This window comes from Hypanus sabinus, chromosome 8, assembly GCF_030144855.1.
Source record: "Hypanus sabinus isolate sHypSab1 chromosome 8, sHypSab1.hap1, whole genome shotgun sequence".
Taxonomy (NCBI): Eukaryota; Metazoa; Chordata; class Chondrichthyes; order Myliobatiformes; family Dasyatidae; genus Hypanus; species Hypanus sabinus.
Window position 1 is genome coordinate 73,268,867 of NC_082713.1, and position 16,975 is coordinate 73,285,841.

General features: G+C 43.1%; 1 protein-coding gene across 2 annotated transcripts in view; it reads right to left on the minus strand.

Annotated features, from left to right (window-relative positions):
• sucla2 (succinate-CoA ligase ADP-forming subunit beta) overlaps positions 1-16,975 on the minus strand; it is an 89,504-nt gene that overhangs the window by 55,818 nt on the left and 16,711 nt on the right. Inside the window, exons 2-3 of one of the 2 annotated variants that reach the window (XM_059977338.1) lie at positions 16,809-16,864; positions 5,114-5,288 (exon numbers count right to left, since the gene is read on the minus strand). In XM_059977338.1, the coding sequence (XP_059833321.1) occupies positions 5,114-5,288; positions 16,809-16,811 (178 nt within the window). In that variant the 5' untranslated portion in view covers positions 16,812-16,864. The remainder of the gene's footprint in view (positions 1-5,113; positions 5,289-16,808; positions 16,865-16,975) is intronic. The other variant, XM_059977337.1, reaches the window with a different exon arrangement.

A 16,975-nucleotide genomic window follows, 5' to 3' on the forward strand; every position in this document is an offset into this window, starting at 1 on the left:
GGGCGGCATGGAGTTCGGTAATCTTATGACCTGAGGGTAGAATCTGTTTCTCAACCTAACAGTTCTTGTCCTAATGCTACAGTACCTCGTGCCTGATGGTAGGGGTCAAACACATTGTTGGATGGATGGGAAGGATCACTGACATTGCATACACAGGTGCCTTACAATTCCCATACCAGACAGTGATGCTGCTGGTCAGGATACTCGATGATGCACTAGTAAAAATGGGTTAAAATGGGGGTGTGCAGAGAGAGCGTCTCACTCGTCTTAATCTCCTCAGGAAGTGGAGATGCTGCTGCGCTTTCTTGACCAAAGAGGTAATGTTGAGGGACCAGGTAAGATTGTCTGTCATGTACACTCCTGGAAATCTGGTGTTCCTAACTCTCTCCACAGTGGTGCAGTGAGGAGAGGTCAGCCTGCACCTTCCTGGAGTCCACAATCATTTCTCTGATTCAAAGTTTATTATCAGAATACATACACATCACCACATACAACCCTGAGATTCATTTTCTGCGGGCATACTTAGCAAATCTATAGAGTAGTAACTGTAAACTATAAACATCAGGAACTGTAAACTAAACAAACTGTGGAAATGCAGATAATAAATAAACAACAATAAATAATGAACATGAAATAACTAGATAAAAGAGTCCTTAAATGAGTATAGTTAACTCCTCTTGTTCATGAGCCCGATGGTTGAGGAGTCTTGTCCACCTTGAGCTCACACAATTTTACAATTTTACAATTTTACCAGCTGCTCTACCTCCTCATCTCATCTTCGTTGCTGAAGAGGCCAACCACTGTTGTGTCATCAGCAAACTTAATGATTCAGTTTGGACTACATCTAGCAGTGCAGTCATGCACCAGCAACATAAACAGCAGCAGGGTAACCATATAGTCATGGAGCGCACTGGTGCTCAGTACGATGGAGGTAGAGATGTTTCTGTCAACACAGCTAACTGTGGCCTTTCTGTCAAGAAGTACAGGATCCAGTTACAGAGAGAAGATGTGGACAGTTATCCCACCAGTTTCTGAGGTTTGATCATAATAAACACCAAGCTGAAGTCAAGATACAGCAACCCGGCATACAAAGTACCATTTTCTAGCTAGGACAGGATGGAGTGGAGTGCAGGGGCTTGGCATCATTAGTAGACTGACTAGAGCAATAAGCAAAAGGTAAAAGGGTCCAATGTACAAGGAAGATGGGATTTAATGTGACCCATAACCAGCCACTTCATCATTGTTGAGGTCTGTGCCATTGGATGGTGGTCATTGAGGCAGGTTACCGTTACCTTCCAAGGTACTGGGATGACGGTGTCAGGAGGGGCCGGATGGACCCAAACGCAGGAAGCAGACACTGAAGTACTAGGGGGAGGACAGGATGGGGATGCCATGGCAGGGTAGAGCTGGGGTTCAGGTAGATAGAGTTCAGGTAGGCAGAGCGGAGCGGGCTCCCGGAGTTCAGACAGGCAGGCAGACAGGTCCCCGGGGTTCAGGCAGTCAGGTAGACATGTCCTCGGGGTTCAGGTAGACAGAACCCTGGGTTCAGGGTTCAGGCAGGCAGGCAGACAGGACCCGGGGTTCAGGCAGGCAGGTAGACAGGTCCTCAGGGTTCAGGCAGGCAGGCAGGCAGACAGGACCCGGGGTTCAGGGTTCAGGCAGGTAGACAGGTCCCCGGGGTTCAGGCAGGCAGGCTGGCAGGTCCCCGGGGTTCAGGCAGGCAGGCTGGCAGGTCCCCGGGGTTCAGGCAGGCAGGCAGACAGGTCCCCGGGGTTCAGGCAGGCTGGCAGGTCCCCGGGGTTCAGGCAGGCAGGCTGGCAGGTCCCCGGGGTTCAGGCAGGCAGGCAGGCAGCTCCCTGGGGTTCAGGCTAGATAAGCTGGTGCAGAGCCCTCCCTGGGAGGGCCGCATATATCCCGGGTATAGACGCACCCCAGACGGAAACACCGGCAGCCTGGGCAAGGCGTGAACCCTTAGGCGGGTGCAGGGCACAATCCCAGAGTTCGAGCGGAAGAGGAGGACGGGGCAGAAAAGAGCTTTCCCTGGGCGGGCCACATATATCCCAGGTAGGGCTGCCTCCCAGGCGGAAACTCCGGCCTGGGCACAAACGGACCCCTAGGCAGGTGTGGGGCACTATCCCAAGGTTCGGGCGGAAGAGGAGGACGGGGCAGAACCACTGCCAGGCCGCGGCGGGTCGGCCGAATCCGCCTGACGGAGCCAAGGGATAGGGACAGGCAGAACCACCGTCAGGCAGCGGCAGGTCGGCTGGACCTGCCCGACAAAGGCAAGGGATAGGAACAGGCAGAACCACCGTCAGGCAGCGGCAGGTCGGCCGGACCTGCCCGACAAAGGCAAGGGATAGGAACAGACAGAACCACTGTCGGGCAGCGGCAGGTCGGCCGGACCTGCCCGACAAAGGCAAGGGATAGGAACAGGCAGAACCACTGTCGGGCAGCAGCAGGTCGGCCGGACCTGCCCGACAGAGGCAAGGGATAGGAACAGGCAGAACCACCGTCAGGCAGCGGCAGGTCGGCCGGACCTGCCCGACAGAGGCAAGGGATAGAAACAGGCAGAACCACTGTCGGGCAGCAGCAGGTCGGCCGGACCTGCCCGACAGAGGCAAGGGATAAGAACGGGCAGAACCACTGTCGGGAAGCGGCAGGTCGGCCGGACCTGCCCGACAGAGGCAAGGGATAGGAACAGGCAGAACCACTGTCGGGCAGCAGCAGGTCAGCCGGACCTGCCCGACAGAGGCAAGGGATAGGAACAGGCAGAACCACCGTCAGGCAGCGACAGGTTGGCCGGACCTGCCCGACGGAGGCAAGGGATAGGAGTGGGCATAGGTCCAGGGTGACCAACACAACAGTCATGATAATGGGAAAATCAGAAATGGCCGGCAGACAGCGCAACCGCGCGAAAAAAACAAACGAGTGGAGAAGCGGGACCAGTGCATGGGAAGAAAGGTGGGGGAGAGGACCAACCTGGCAGTACTGGTACGGGCAGTGAAGCATGATGAAGAATAGATCTGAGCCCAGGCAGGATAACAGAATGCAGAGAAGAGTTCGGAGCCGGCGGGGAAACAGGAAACAGAACAAAATGACCACCCGCCTGGTCCCAGTCCCAAGGCCCCTTATAAACACCTGCAGCTCAATGAGTTACACGAGTGTCTCCTTGAACCAGGAGGGTCCCAACTAGATCACAGGTGACGGGAGGGACAACTGCAGGACCCGGAGTCCAGAGCCCTCAGACCGGATCGAAACCCGGAACGTGGTTCCGGACCAGACCCTGACAGACGGTGGCTGCCTTGAAGCCTGAGAGGACAGTGGACTGTTCCAGAGAGATGCTGAAAATGTCTCTTGGAACTTCAATTAACTGAGCTGCAGTGGTCTATATGGAAGCATTAGCTTAACAGTTTCAGAGAATCCAATCCAAAGGGAAGCAGCTTCGTTTGTACCAGATGTTGGTATAAACCAGGTCTAATGTGTCTTCATCCAGGTAGCAAGGTCAACAAGTTGATAGAATTTAGGCAGGACTTTTTTTTAAGTTAGCATGGTTGAAGTTGCCAGTAACAACAAAGAAACCGTCGGGGTATGTGGTTCACAAGTCACTCATGGCACCACAGAGCTCGCAGAGTGCTTCCCCAGCAACAGCACAAGGGGGTGGGGGAGAATGTAAGCAGCAACAATCACAATAACAGTGAACTCCCTTGATATATAGAAGGGCCTGCACTTCACTATTAAGAACTCTACCATAGGTGAACAATGAGTCACTACCAAAGTGTTGGTCAGAAGTTTTATCAGAAGGTTGATCACCTTTCATTCTTAGTTATACTTAGTGCAGTATAACTTACCTGCTCCTCACAAGATAAACTCCTCATTTCCAGGAATCCAATGATTGGGTACAGTATAAGTAAAAGTTTTACCGTTTGACTCGGTGAAAAGTGCACCAAATTTTGTTTTTAAAGACTAGATCTGTGGCCAATATCCTCTTTTTCTTATGTTTGCGCTATGTGCAATTTCTCTTTAATAAAATACAATTTGTAGGCACATATATAAATGAAAGCATGTAATGGATCTTGAAGAGCCATGAGGTAGCTGACAACAACTGGAGTGCATGCTTCGTCTGAATGAGGACAAAAGGACAGTGTCCAGATACGGTATAAACTCATCACAAGATAATTCATTCACAATTAGATGTAGAAGAGCTCACCTGAGGCATACACAGGCGCTTCAAAAGGAAATTATGCTGCATTCTAGCATTTAGGTGATAGTATTTGTCAATATTTAGAATATTTGCTAGACAAGATTAAAAAATGTAGGAAAAATCTTTGCAGAAGGCAAGTAGCCTTCTCTCATCCCTGATATTTTTTCTATACATTATACTAGTGACTCATACCACCCAGTGATCAAAGATAGGTACTACTCGCATTAGCATTGCTTTATATACTTATTTTTAATTCAACCTCCTGGCAAAAGCCAATCACCTGAAATTCAGAAATAACATTGAAATTCTCTAAATGCTTCCTTCAGATTCCTTCAAAATAATGAATGGATTTTTGTAAATAAGGGCTCCAAATTTTCAAAAATGTTTCATATTTATCTCTTAAATTATAAGTAATTTTTTCTAATGGAATACAACCATAGATTTCTTTCTTCCAAGAATCTATACTTAAATGTGTATCCGATTTCCAAGTAACTGCAATAGCTTTTTTGGCTACTGCCAGTGCAATTTTTATAAATTCTTTCTGATTCTGAAACAATTGGTTATTAGGGGAAAGAAATAAATATACATATTAAAGTTATTACGAATTTCATGGAGCATGTGGAGATCTTCCAACAACCAGGCATTCTTTCTTTCTTTCTTTCTTTTTTTTCCTATAGGGCAGTTAGGGGGGAGGGGTTAAGGGGAGGGGGTAAGGGTTATATACATTGTTTTTTCATACTTTGTAACCATTTAAAAATGCAATAAAAAAAGTTTAAAAAAAAATAATGAATAGATATTTTAATTGCCCTTCTTTGGTTCTCAATCTCATCTTTATTTAAATACAAACATAACATCAAAACGAGCAAGATATTTAAATCGTCATAACAGGTTAACTTGCATGCACAGACATACCTATTGCTTTGGCAGCCTTGAAGGCCTCATCAGCAGAGCTGGCAACTTGTCCTTTAGGGATCCTTATGCCTGCATCTTTCAGTAAATCCATGCTGAGGTACTCATGAAGGGAAAGATTTCTTTTGTCTTGTTGTTGAGCTTCATTTCCAACCAGATTTAGGGGCCCACCAAAAATCTAAATGGAAAAAGATGTTTAAAAAATAAGATCCAGGGGTTAAGTGCAATAGAAGGCAAAGAGCTTGGCATTGTAGCTCCAGAATAATAGGAATTTGTTACCTAAAGAATTGTAAAGCAGTGGAATTAGAAAAATTTCTAAAATAATATATTTGAGAATATTTGAACATTTTATGTACTTCTGTTAGCTAAAACAACAAATGCGATGTTCAGCAAACACTGAATTGAATGCCAGCTAATGCATATTTTAAAGCATTACTGCCCTCTTCAGATGCCACAGCAAATTTCACTTAACAGCACAGCAACTTCTAGGTAAACATGCGCCTCAGTCCAATAGGTTTGTGTAAATCAAACTGAATATAAGATAAGTAGGGCACTGTTACAAAGGGAGATTGATATCAGTAAGTCATGGCTCTCTTAAATTCCATATTTAAATTGATATGAGCGAAGTGGAATCAGCAAAATCCCAGTAAAGGCAAAACTTTAAGACTCTGTACCTTTTGTGTTTTGAAACTCAGTGCTACTTTTAAATAAAATGGAAAGACTGTAGACTATAGTAAGAGGTCAATGAATAGCCTGGTAGAAAACAATCTCACTCTCACAAAGGCATGCTTCTTTGCTAATGCCCCCATGATCATCTTGCAACTGATGCAAGGTCTTGTTCTGAAAGATCAACCATTCTTTAGCCTCCGCAGATATCATTCCTACAAAAAAAACTCAGTGGCTTTTCAATTCTGGGACAAAGCTTCCAAAACAGCCAAGAGCAATCAGCAAATCTCCTCTGACACTTAGCTGCAAGGGTGGGCAACCTCAGTCAAATCAGTGGTTATCAACTATGCAGAAATGAACTATCAAGTTTCCACTTTAACTGAAGAGAAATGCCAGATAGATGATGTGAGGAACAGAAACGTGTCATGCCACTACTCTAGATTATGAATGATTCCTGAAGGAGCGCAATCATCACAGTTACTGAAATTAACATGTTCCTATTTCAAAATTGGTTAATTCCTTCCACAAAAAAAAATTAAGTATAAATTTAAATAGAAATTTTTGTTTCAGAACTCAAAAATATCATTATCACAAAATAATTTTGTATTTTAAACAAAAGATTCTGCAGATGCTGGAAATCTTAAGCAATATAGACAAAATGCTGAAGGAACTCAGCAAGTCAGGTAGCATCTACAGAAGGGGAATAAACAGTCAATGCTTCGGGGCGAAACCCTTCATCAGGACTGGAAATAAAGAGAGCAGAAGCCAGAATAATAAGATGGGGGAGGGAAACGAGTACAAGCTGGTAAGTGATAGGTGAGACCAGGCGAGGGGAAAGGTGTGTGGGTGGGGCAGGCTATGAAGAAGTTGAAAGGGGATAGGCCGGGGGTCGGCAACCTGCGGCTCCTGAGCCATTTGTGGCTCTTTCACCTCTGTGCTGCGGCTCCCTGTGGCTTTGGGAAATAATTGGTCAGTATTTAATTAAAATGTATTTTATGTTAGTTTGTTAGCTTTTGAAATGTAATTATGGTGATCTTGTACAACCTAAGTGTAGCGACACATTTCCTGCCACATCCGAAACGGCTCACAATTAGCCAGCATTCCGGCTAAGGGAGATAGCCTACGGGGGTTTGTGAGTACGCGTCTTTTGCAGCATCTGCGTCCATGGGGGCTGGGTTGAGGGAAGCTGAAAAGCAAGGCTGTTTAGTTCGAATAAAGCTATCTTTGACTGCAGTTTACTGACACCGCTACAACGTGTTTTTATCGCTGGCTGTCCAGACGGAAGGTGCTGAAACGCTTTGTCGCGTGTCTGGAAGAAGTGAAAACTTTCCTGGGCAGCAAAGGGCTCACCTTTCCTGAGCTGGAACAGCCAGAGTGGCTGGAAAAGCTACACTTCATGGTAGACATGACAGCGCACCTGAACACGCTGAACACAGCTCTTCAGGGGAAAGGACGTACAGCCCTGCACATGTTGGAGGATGTTTTGGCATTCGAGCGCAAGTTGACAGTGCTTGCCAGAGATTTACAGAAAGGCACTTTGTCTCACTTCCCCAATTTGAGAGAGTTCAAACAAGGTCACGACATGATAATTTCGGAGTATTTACATTCTGCAATCATCGCAATGCAAACATCGTTTGGGAAACGCTTCTGTGAGTTCAGAGAGGAAAAAAACACATTATCCTTCCCGGTCACTCCCTTAAGCATCGATCCTTCCCTACTGAATACGACTGCATTGGCAGGTGTGAGTCAACCTGATCTTGAGATGGAACTGGCCGACATAGCCGACAAAGACATATGGGTGTCCAAGTTTAGACGCTTGACAGCAGACCTTGAAGATGTTGCCCGTCAGAAGGCCGTTCTTGCTCAGAAACACAAATGGAGTGATATTGAAAACCTCACAGATGACAGCTTGCGATCCTGTGTAAAGATGAAGGTGACATCATACAGCCCTGATGTGCAGACGCTGTGCGCTGTCCAGGAGCAGAAATCCCATTAACCAAGTATGATAAATATTTTAATTGCCTATTATTTTACTTATATTCATATTTTTTCATTGTTCAGTGAAATAGTCCTTTCATTTTTCAGGATGACAGCTGGCTGACGTTATTTTTGGTTTGCTGCTGGCGGAAAATTTAAGTTCGGCGTTTTTCATAAATACAAGAAGGACTCAAATAGACATTGAATATTTTACTTAAAAGTAACTTTCAACCCAACGTCTTTTTTTCGGAGTTCAAAATGTTTTTGTTGCATGCAGAAATGTAATTTCGTTTTCTCTGCAGGAGTTCATCAATTTCATAAATGCAACACATTATAGTTTGTTTATACATAGCATAAAGGCAAAAAAAACGTTGTATGTAGTGTTATTTCATTTTAAATGTCAAACGGGTTTTGCGGCTCCCAGTGTTTTCTTTTCTGTGGGAAATGGGTCCAAGTGGCTCTTTCAGTGGTAAAGGTTGCTGACCCCTGGGATAGGCGGAAGAAGTAAAGGGCTGAAAAAGGAAGAATCTTATAGGAGAGGATGGTGGACCATTGCAGAAAGGGAAGGAGGGAAACCAGAAGAAGGTGATGGGCAGGTGAGGAGAAGATAAGGGGTGAGAGTGTAACCAAAATAAGGTATGGAAAAAGAGTGTGAAGAGAGGGGGAGAAATTACTCAGGAGAAATCAATGTTTACTCCATCAGGTTGCCATCCCAGATGGAATATAAGGTGTTACTCCTTCAACCTGAGACACACAGACAGATATGTCAGAAAGGGAATGGGAAGTAAAACCGAAATGAGTAGCCACAGGGAGATTTTGCCATTTGCAGTGGACAATGTGAAGGTGTTTTGTAATTTTAAAACAATTCTGTGGTGATTTTGCTATACAACTGACCATAGGATTTGTGAGCAAAATCTTAGAACATGATATTGCCAAGATCCCCTATCAGTTACACAGCTGAGTACATTGGAAATATTTTGCCATTTTTTCATCATTGCAGGGTCAAAAACTGCATTTGGATAACTTCTTTAACTTAGCTAATATTCAAAGCACTTAAGAGGGATATAATACAATCACCAACTGCCAGTTTAGTCACATAAACAAAACCCAAATATGAAAGATCAAGACCTTTAGCTGACCAGCATCAGGTTTCAAAAAGAATGGTCCAGCTTTCAACTGGAGATCTGCATCGTACCTCAGGTAGGATACACTGTGTTTGGGGGAAACAGTGAATTTCACAGAAACATATGAGTTTCTGTATGTTATTAAGAGTTATTCTATATTATAGAGAGAAGCTACTTTTGTTTGCTGGGAGCAAAAAGACATTGTATAAGCATCAATATGTAAATTGTTTGATGAAGAAAGGAGTTTTAATAGGTAATCCAAATTTCAGCAGGGAGCACATTGGGAACAGTCAACAGTCATCAGAACAATCACCTAGACTGTCAGAGGTGGTTTCAGGTTAAATCCACCTCTAATAAGTGAGAATCTTTTATAAGCCAGCTGGTCAAAGTACAGGAACAGCATGTTCCTGTGAACACGAGGAAATCTGTAGATGCTGGAAATTCCAACAACACACACAAAATGCTGGTGGAACACAGCAGGCCAGGCAGCATCTATAGGGAAAAGCACTGTCGTCGTTTCGGGCCGAGACCCTTCGTCAGGACTAATCCTGTGAACCTTGGATGACAAGATATTCTAAGTTTAGTCAAGCAGAAGCCAAAATCAGGAAAGGCTCTTGAAGAACAGAAAGGACAAACAACAAAGAAAGAACTGAAGAGGCCATCAATTGTCATTGGCAAGTAGAATTAAAGATAATATTAATGCATTTTACAAGCAGAAATGGAGGGGAAGGGGCGATCCACTCAAGAACAAACAGGGAATTAATGTATGGAGCCAAAGGAAGTAGTTCCGGACTGGTGAGGTCACAGAAGACTGGAGAACAACCAGAGTTGTTCCTTTGTTTAAGGGCAGCAGGGATAATCCTTGGAATTACAGGCTGATGCATTTACCAGACTGGCAAGGAAATTATGGGAGAAAATTCTGAACTACTGTATTTACCTGAAAAATCGTGAACATTTTAGGGATGGTCAGCAAGGCTTTGTGCAGAGAAGCTACTACTTCACAAATATGACAGGATTTTTAAGAAGGTTGACAGGGATAGGGAAATTAATGGACTTTAGTACACCATTTGGTATTTAGTAAGTTCCCTCTTAGGGTGGCCCAGTAGATTAAATTACACGAGATCCGCAGGAGTTAGCAGGAGTAATAGAGTTACATAACATGGAAGAAGGTCCCTCAGCACAATTCATCCCTCTAAACCTAAGCTAGTGCTATTTGTCTGAATTTAGCCCATATCCCCAAACCTTTCCTATCCATTTACCTGTCCAAATGTCTTTTAAATGCTGTAATTATTCCTGCCCCCATCATTTCATAAGATCATGAGACCACAAGACAAAGGAGTAGAATTAGGCCAATGGTCCATCGAGTCAACTCCACCATTCAATCATGGCTGATCCTTTTTCCCCTCCTTAGCCCCACTCCCTGTAACCTTTGATGCGTAACCAATCAAAATCCTATCAATGCACCCAATGACCAGGCCTTCGCAGCTGCCTGTGGTAACAAATTCCATAAATCCACCACTCGGTAAACATATTTCTTCACATCTGTTTTAAATGGATGCCCCTCTATCCTGAGGCAGTGCCCTCTTATCCTAGACTCCCACACCACAAGAAACATCATTTCACATCTCTGTCTAGGCCTTTCAACATTTGAAAGGTTTCAATGAGATCATCCTTCATCCTTCTAAATTCCAGCGAGTACAGACTCAGCCATCACACATTCCTCGTACCCTTCAATTCCCAGAATCATCTTTGTGAACTTCCTTTGAACTTTCTCCAACGCCAGCACATGTTTTCTTAGATGAAGAGCCCAAAACAGTTCACAGTACTCAAAGTGAGACCTCACTAGTGCCTCATAAAGCCTCAGCTCTTGTATTCCAGACCTCTTGAAATGAAATGAATGCTAACATTGCATTTGCCTTCCTCACCACTGACTCTACCTGTAAGTTAACCTTCAGGGTGTTCTGCACAAGGACTCACAAGGCTCCTTGCGTCTCAGATTTTTGGATTTTCTCCCTGTTTAGAAAGTAGTCTACACATCTATTTCTACATCCTCCTAGTATGTCTAAGTCCTTTGGCAGCTTTCCTGTTTCCTCAACGCTTCCTGCCCCTTCAGCAATATCATATCACCTGCAAACTTGCAACAATGCCATCCATTGCATCATCTAAATCACTGATATACAGCATAAAAAGAAGCAATCCCAACACCAACCCCTACAGAACACCACTAGTCACTGGCAGCCAAACAGAAAAGGATTCTTTTATTCACACTCGCTACCTCACTAATCCACCAATGCTCTAAACATGCCAGTAACTTTCCTGTAATACCATGGGACTCTTAACTTGGTAAGCAGCCTCAGGTGTGGCACCCTGTCAAAAGTCTTCTGAAAGTCCAAATGTACAACATTCCCTTTAACTATCCTACATGTAATCTCCTCAAAGAATTCCAACAGCTTTTTATGGGAAGATTTTCCCTTAAGGACACCGTGCTGCCTTTGTCCTTTTTTGTCCTGTGTCATCAAGTACACCATAACCTCATCCTTATTAATTGACTCCAACATCTTCCCAACCACTGAGGTCAGGCTAACTGGTCTATTGTTTCCTTTTTGCTGCCTTCCTTTGTTCTTACAAAGAGTGACATTTATAATGTTTCAATCCTCTGGCACCATGCCAAAGTCCAATGATTTTTGAAAGATCATTACTAATGCCTCCACAATCTCTACCAGTACTTCTTTCAGAAGTAGGATGCAGTTTATCTGGTCTGGGTGACTTATGTACTCTTATGTCTTTCAGCTTTTTGAGCACTTTCTCCGTTGTAATAATAACTGCACCCACCTCTCTTCTCTCACACCGTTCAGTATCTGGTACACCGCTAGTGTCTTCCACAGAGTTGGCGTGTTGTCAAGTAGTTAAAGTGTTCGTTGAGTGATTTGAAGGTCGCCAGTTCGAGCCTTGGCTGAGACTGCGTGTGTGTTCTTAAGAAAAGCACTTAACCACACATTGCTCTGCGACGGCACTGGTGCCAAGTTGTATGGGTCCTAATGCCCTTCCCTTGGACAACATCAGTGGCGTGGAGAGGAGACACTTGCAGCTTGGGCAACTGCCGGTCTTCCATTAAAAACCTTGCCCAGGCTTGCACCCTGGAAACTTTCCAAGGCGCAAATCCATAGTCTATTGAAACTAATGGAGGCCTACAAAGTGTCTTCCACAGTGAACACTGATGATGCAAGTTACTCATTTAATTCATCTGCTATCTCCTTGTCCCATATTATTATTCCCCCAGACTCATTTTCTAGTGGTCCTATATCCACTCTCATTTCTCTTTGATTTTTTAGAGACTTGAAGAAGCTTTTACTATCCACTTTGATATTATTTGCTAGGTTGGTTTGCTATTTTTTTTGCTATCTTTTTTCTGCCTAATGATTCTTTTAGTTGCACTCTGTAGCGTTTGAAAAGCTTCCCAATCCTCCTTCACAATTTTACTGCTAGTTTTTGCTTTGTTGTATGCCTCTATTTTGCTTTTACATTAGCTTTGACTTCCCTTGTCAGCCAGTTACACTATTTTGCCATTTGAGTATTTCTTCATTTCTAGAATATATCTATCCTGAATCTTCCTCATTTTTCCCAAAAACGTACTGCACTGCTGCCCTGCTGTCATCCCTGCCAGCATTTCCTTCCAATTTACTTTGGCCAACTCCTCTCTCATACCACTGTAATTTTTTTTTACTCCACTGAAATATTGCTATGTCAGATTTTACTTTCTCCCTATCAAATTTTAAGTTGAACTCAATCATACTATGATAACTGCCTCCTAAGGGTTCTTTTATCTTAAGCTTTGGTTCGTTAGATAACACCCAATCCAGTATAGCTCGTCTGCTAGTAAGATCAATAACAAACTGCTCTAAAAAGCCGTCTCGAAAGAATCAAACTCACTCTCTTGAGATCCATTACTAAACTGATTTTTCCAATCAGTCTGCATGCTAAAATCTCCCTGAACTATCATAACATTGCCCTTTTGACACACCTATTTCCCGTTGTAATCTGTAGTCCACATCTCAGCAACTACTGGGAGGCCTGTATATCAGGGTCCTTTTACCCTTGCAGTTTCTCATCTCAACTGCAAGGATTCAACATCTTCTGATCCTATGTCACATCTTTCCATGGAGTTCCTGCCATTCTTTACCAGCAGAGCCAAGCCACCCTCTCTGCCTACCTTCCGATCCCTCTAATACAACATGTAACCTTGGACATTCAGCTCCCAACTACAACCATGATTCACTGGTGGCTACATCATCATACCTGCCCGACCTATAATAGTGCAACAAGATCATGCACCTTATTTTTATACTCCATGCATTGAGATATTACACTTTGAATACAGTATTTGATTCTGCATCCCTAATGCAATGATACTCACCCAGCTGACTGCAACATTGTCCTTATCACCTACCTGCCCTTCCTGACAGTCTGACTGCACGCTATCTTTTTTTTTTAAATCTATCCTATTCTGAGTCCTTTCCCTCCGGTTCCCACTACCCTGCCAAATTAGTTTAAACTATCCCCAACAGCTCTAACAAATCTGCCCACAAGAATATTGATCTTCCTCGGTCCAGTTTCCTCAGGAAGCTCATTCCATTCACCATTTGTGTGAAAAACTTAACTCTGAGATCTTAAAAGTTTTCCACTTCACCTTATACCTATGCCCTTTAGCTTTCAACCTCACCGACCTAGGAAAAAGATTATGATCATCCACCTGTCTTATACAGCACATGATTTTATGAACCTCTGTAAGCTCATCTATAACCTTTATGTACACGCTAGTTTTAGAAGAGGCAAGAGGCACCAGAGACCAAATTGCTAACCTATGCTGGATAATGGAGAAATTGAGGGAATTCTAGAAAAGTATTTATCTATATTTTAATAACTACTCTAAAGCCTTCAACAGTGTGGACCATAATAAACTATGGCAGATCCTTAAAGAAATGGGGATACCCGGACATCTGATCTGCCTTATGAGAAACTTGTACGAAGATCAAGAAACAACAGTTAGAAATGAACACAGAACAAAAAAACTGGTCAAGATTGGGAAAGGAGTACGACAAGGCTGAATACTGTCACCCCACTTATTTAATTTATATGCTGAACACATCATCAGGAATGCTGGTCTAGAGGACTCAAATTTTCCAATCAAAATTGCCAGACGAAATATTAACAACCTCAGATATGTGGATGATACTAGTCTAATGGCTGAATGTGAGGAGGATCTGAGGAAGCTTCTAATCAAAGTGAAAGAAGAAAATGCAAAAGCTGGCTTGTTGCTCAATTTTAAGAAAACCAAGATTATATTGACCAGCCCTATTAACTCAGTGGTAATAAATGGAAACGAAGTGGAAGCAGTGACAAATTTTGTCTTCCTCAGTTCAAAGATTTCTATACATGGTAACGGCAGCCACAAAATTAAAGAACGCTTACTTCTGGGGAGGGCGGCAATGGCAAATTTTGATAAAATACTGAAGAACAGAGACATAACATTGTCTACAAGGATCCATATAGTCAAGTCTATGGTATTTCCAGTTGTGATGTATGGCTGTGAGAGCTCGATTATTAGTAAGGCTGAATACAAAAGAATCGATGCCTTTGAACTTGGGTGCTGGAGGAAAGTGTTAAGAGTTTGTTGGACAGCAAGAAGATCCAATAAGTCAATACTGAAGAAATACAGCCAGACTACTCACTAGGAGGCTCGATTATGAGACAAAAGCTCAAATATTTTGGCCACATCATGAAAAGACAGGATTCCTTGGAGAAGACTCTAATGTTAGGTAAAACAGAAGGTAAAAGGAGAGGATGAGAGACTACGATGGATAGATAATATTACTCAGACAATGCGTATGATCCTTGGGGGATCTTAGAGAGGCAGCTTCCAACAAGAAGGCTTGGTGTGCAGGAGTCCATGAGGTCATAAAGAGTCGGACTCGACTTAAAGACTGAACAACAACAAATAAATTCATTTCCTCACCCTTCCCTGCTATTGGTAAAACAGTACCAAGCTTATTAGTCTTTGCTTATAACTCAAGTCCTCCAGTTCCATCAACATCCTTTTCAATCTGCTCTGCACCCTCTCCAACTTAGTCACATCTTTCCTATAGAATGGCAAACAAAAGTACACAATACTCCAAGCAATCTTACCAACTTCATGCATAGCTGTAACATCGTGTCCCAACTCACGTGCTTCATCCTGACCAACAAACGGAAGCACGCCATATGCTTTCTTCATCCCCCTATTTAACTATGTTATTACCTTCAAGGAATAATGTAAGTGTACCCCAGGTCTCACTGTTTTACAACAATTCCCACGGCCATGTCAATCACTCGGTATTTCAAGCTCTGGTTTAACTTACCAAAATGCATTATTTCGCACTTGTCTGAGTTTGCTCTCTTTCGCAATCGATCTAGATACTCTTATAAACTGAGGTAATCTGCTTCATTAGCCGCTATATCAATTGTGGCGTTATCCGCAAATTTACAGTACTGTGCAGAAGTCTTAGGCACATACAGTGGCATGTAAGTTTGGGCACCCCTGGGCAAAATTTCTGTTACTGTAAATAGTTAAACGAGTAGAAGATGAACTGATATCCAAGTCATAAAGTTACAGATGAAACATTCTTTTCAACATTTTAAGCAAGATGAGTGTACTATTTTTGTTTTGTACAATTTTAGTGTGGAAAAAAAGGAAAGGAGCACCATGCAAAAGTTTGCGCACCCCAAGAGATTTGAGCTCTCAGATAGCTTTTACCAAGGTCTCAGACCTTAATTAGCTTGTTAGGACTATGGTTTGTTCACAATCATCATTAGGAAAGACCAGGTGATGCAAATTACAAAGCTTTATAAATACACTGACTCCTCAAACCTTGTCCCAACAATCAGCAGCCATGGGCTCCTCTAAGCAGCTGCCTAGTACTATGAAAATTAAAATAAATGATACCCACAAAGCAGAAGGCTATAAGAAGATAGCAAAGCGTTTTCAGGTAGCTGCTTCCTCAGTTTGTAATGTAATTAAGAAATGGCAGTTAACAGGAATGGTGGAGGTCAAGTTGAGGTCTGGAAGGCCAAGAAAACTTTCCAAGAGAACTGCTCGTTGGATTGCTAGAAAAGCAAATCAAAACCCCCGTTTGACTGCAAAAGACCTTCAGGAAGATTTAGCAGACTCTGGAGTGGTGGTGCACTGTTCTACTGTGCAGTGACACCTGCACAAATATGACCTTCGTGGAAGAGTCATCAGAAGAAAACCTTTCCTGCATCCCCACCATCAAAATTCAGCATCAGAAGTTTGCAAAGGAACAACTAAACAAGCCTGATGCATTTTGGAAACAAGTCCTGTGGACTGATGAAGTTAAAATAGAAATTCTTGGCCACAATGAGCAAAGGTATGTTTGGAGAAAAAAGGGTGCAAAAATTCATGAAAAGAACACCTCTCCAACTGTTAAGCATGGGGGTGGATCGATCATACTTTGGGGCTTGTGTTGCAGCCAGTGGCACGGGGAACATTTCACTGGTAGAGGGAAGAATGAATTCAATTAAATACCAACAAATTCTGTAAGCAAGCATCACATCGTCTGCAAAAAAGCTGAAGATGAAAAGAGGATAATGATCCTAAACACACCTCAAAATCCACAATGGACTACCTCAAGAGGCGCAAGCTGAAAGTTTTGCCATGGCTCTCACAGTCCCCCGACAAAAACATCATTGAAAATCTGTGATAGACTTCAAAAGAGCAGTGCATGCAAGACAGCCCAAGAATCTCACAGAACTGGAAGCCTTTTGCAAGGAAGAATAGGCGAAAATCCCCCAAACAAGAATTGAGGGATTCTTAGCTGGCTACAGAAAGCGTTTACAAGCTGTGATACTTGCCAAAGAGGGTGTTACTAGGTACTGACCATGCAAGGTGTCCAAACTTTTGCTTCTGCCCTTTTCCTTTTTAGTTATTCTGAAACTGTAAAAGATGGAAGTAAAAAAAGTAATCTTGCTTTAAATATTAAAGAAATGCTTCATCTTTAACTTTATGCCTTTTGGAAATCATGTCATCTTTTACTTGCTTAGCTAT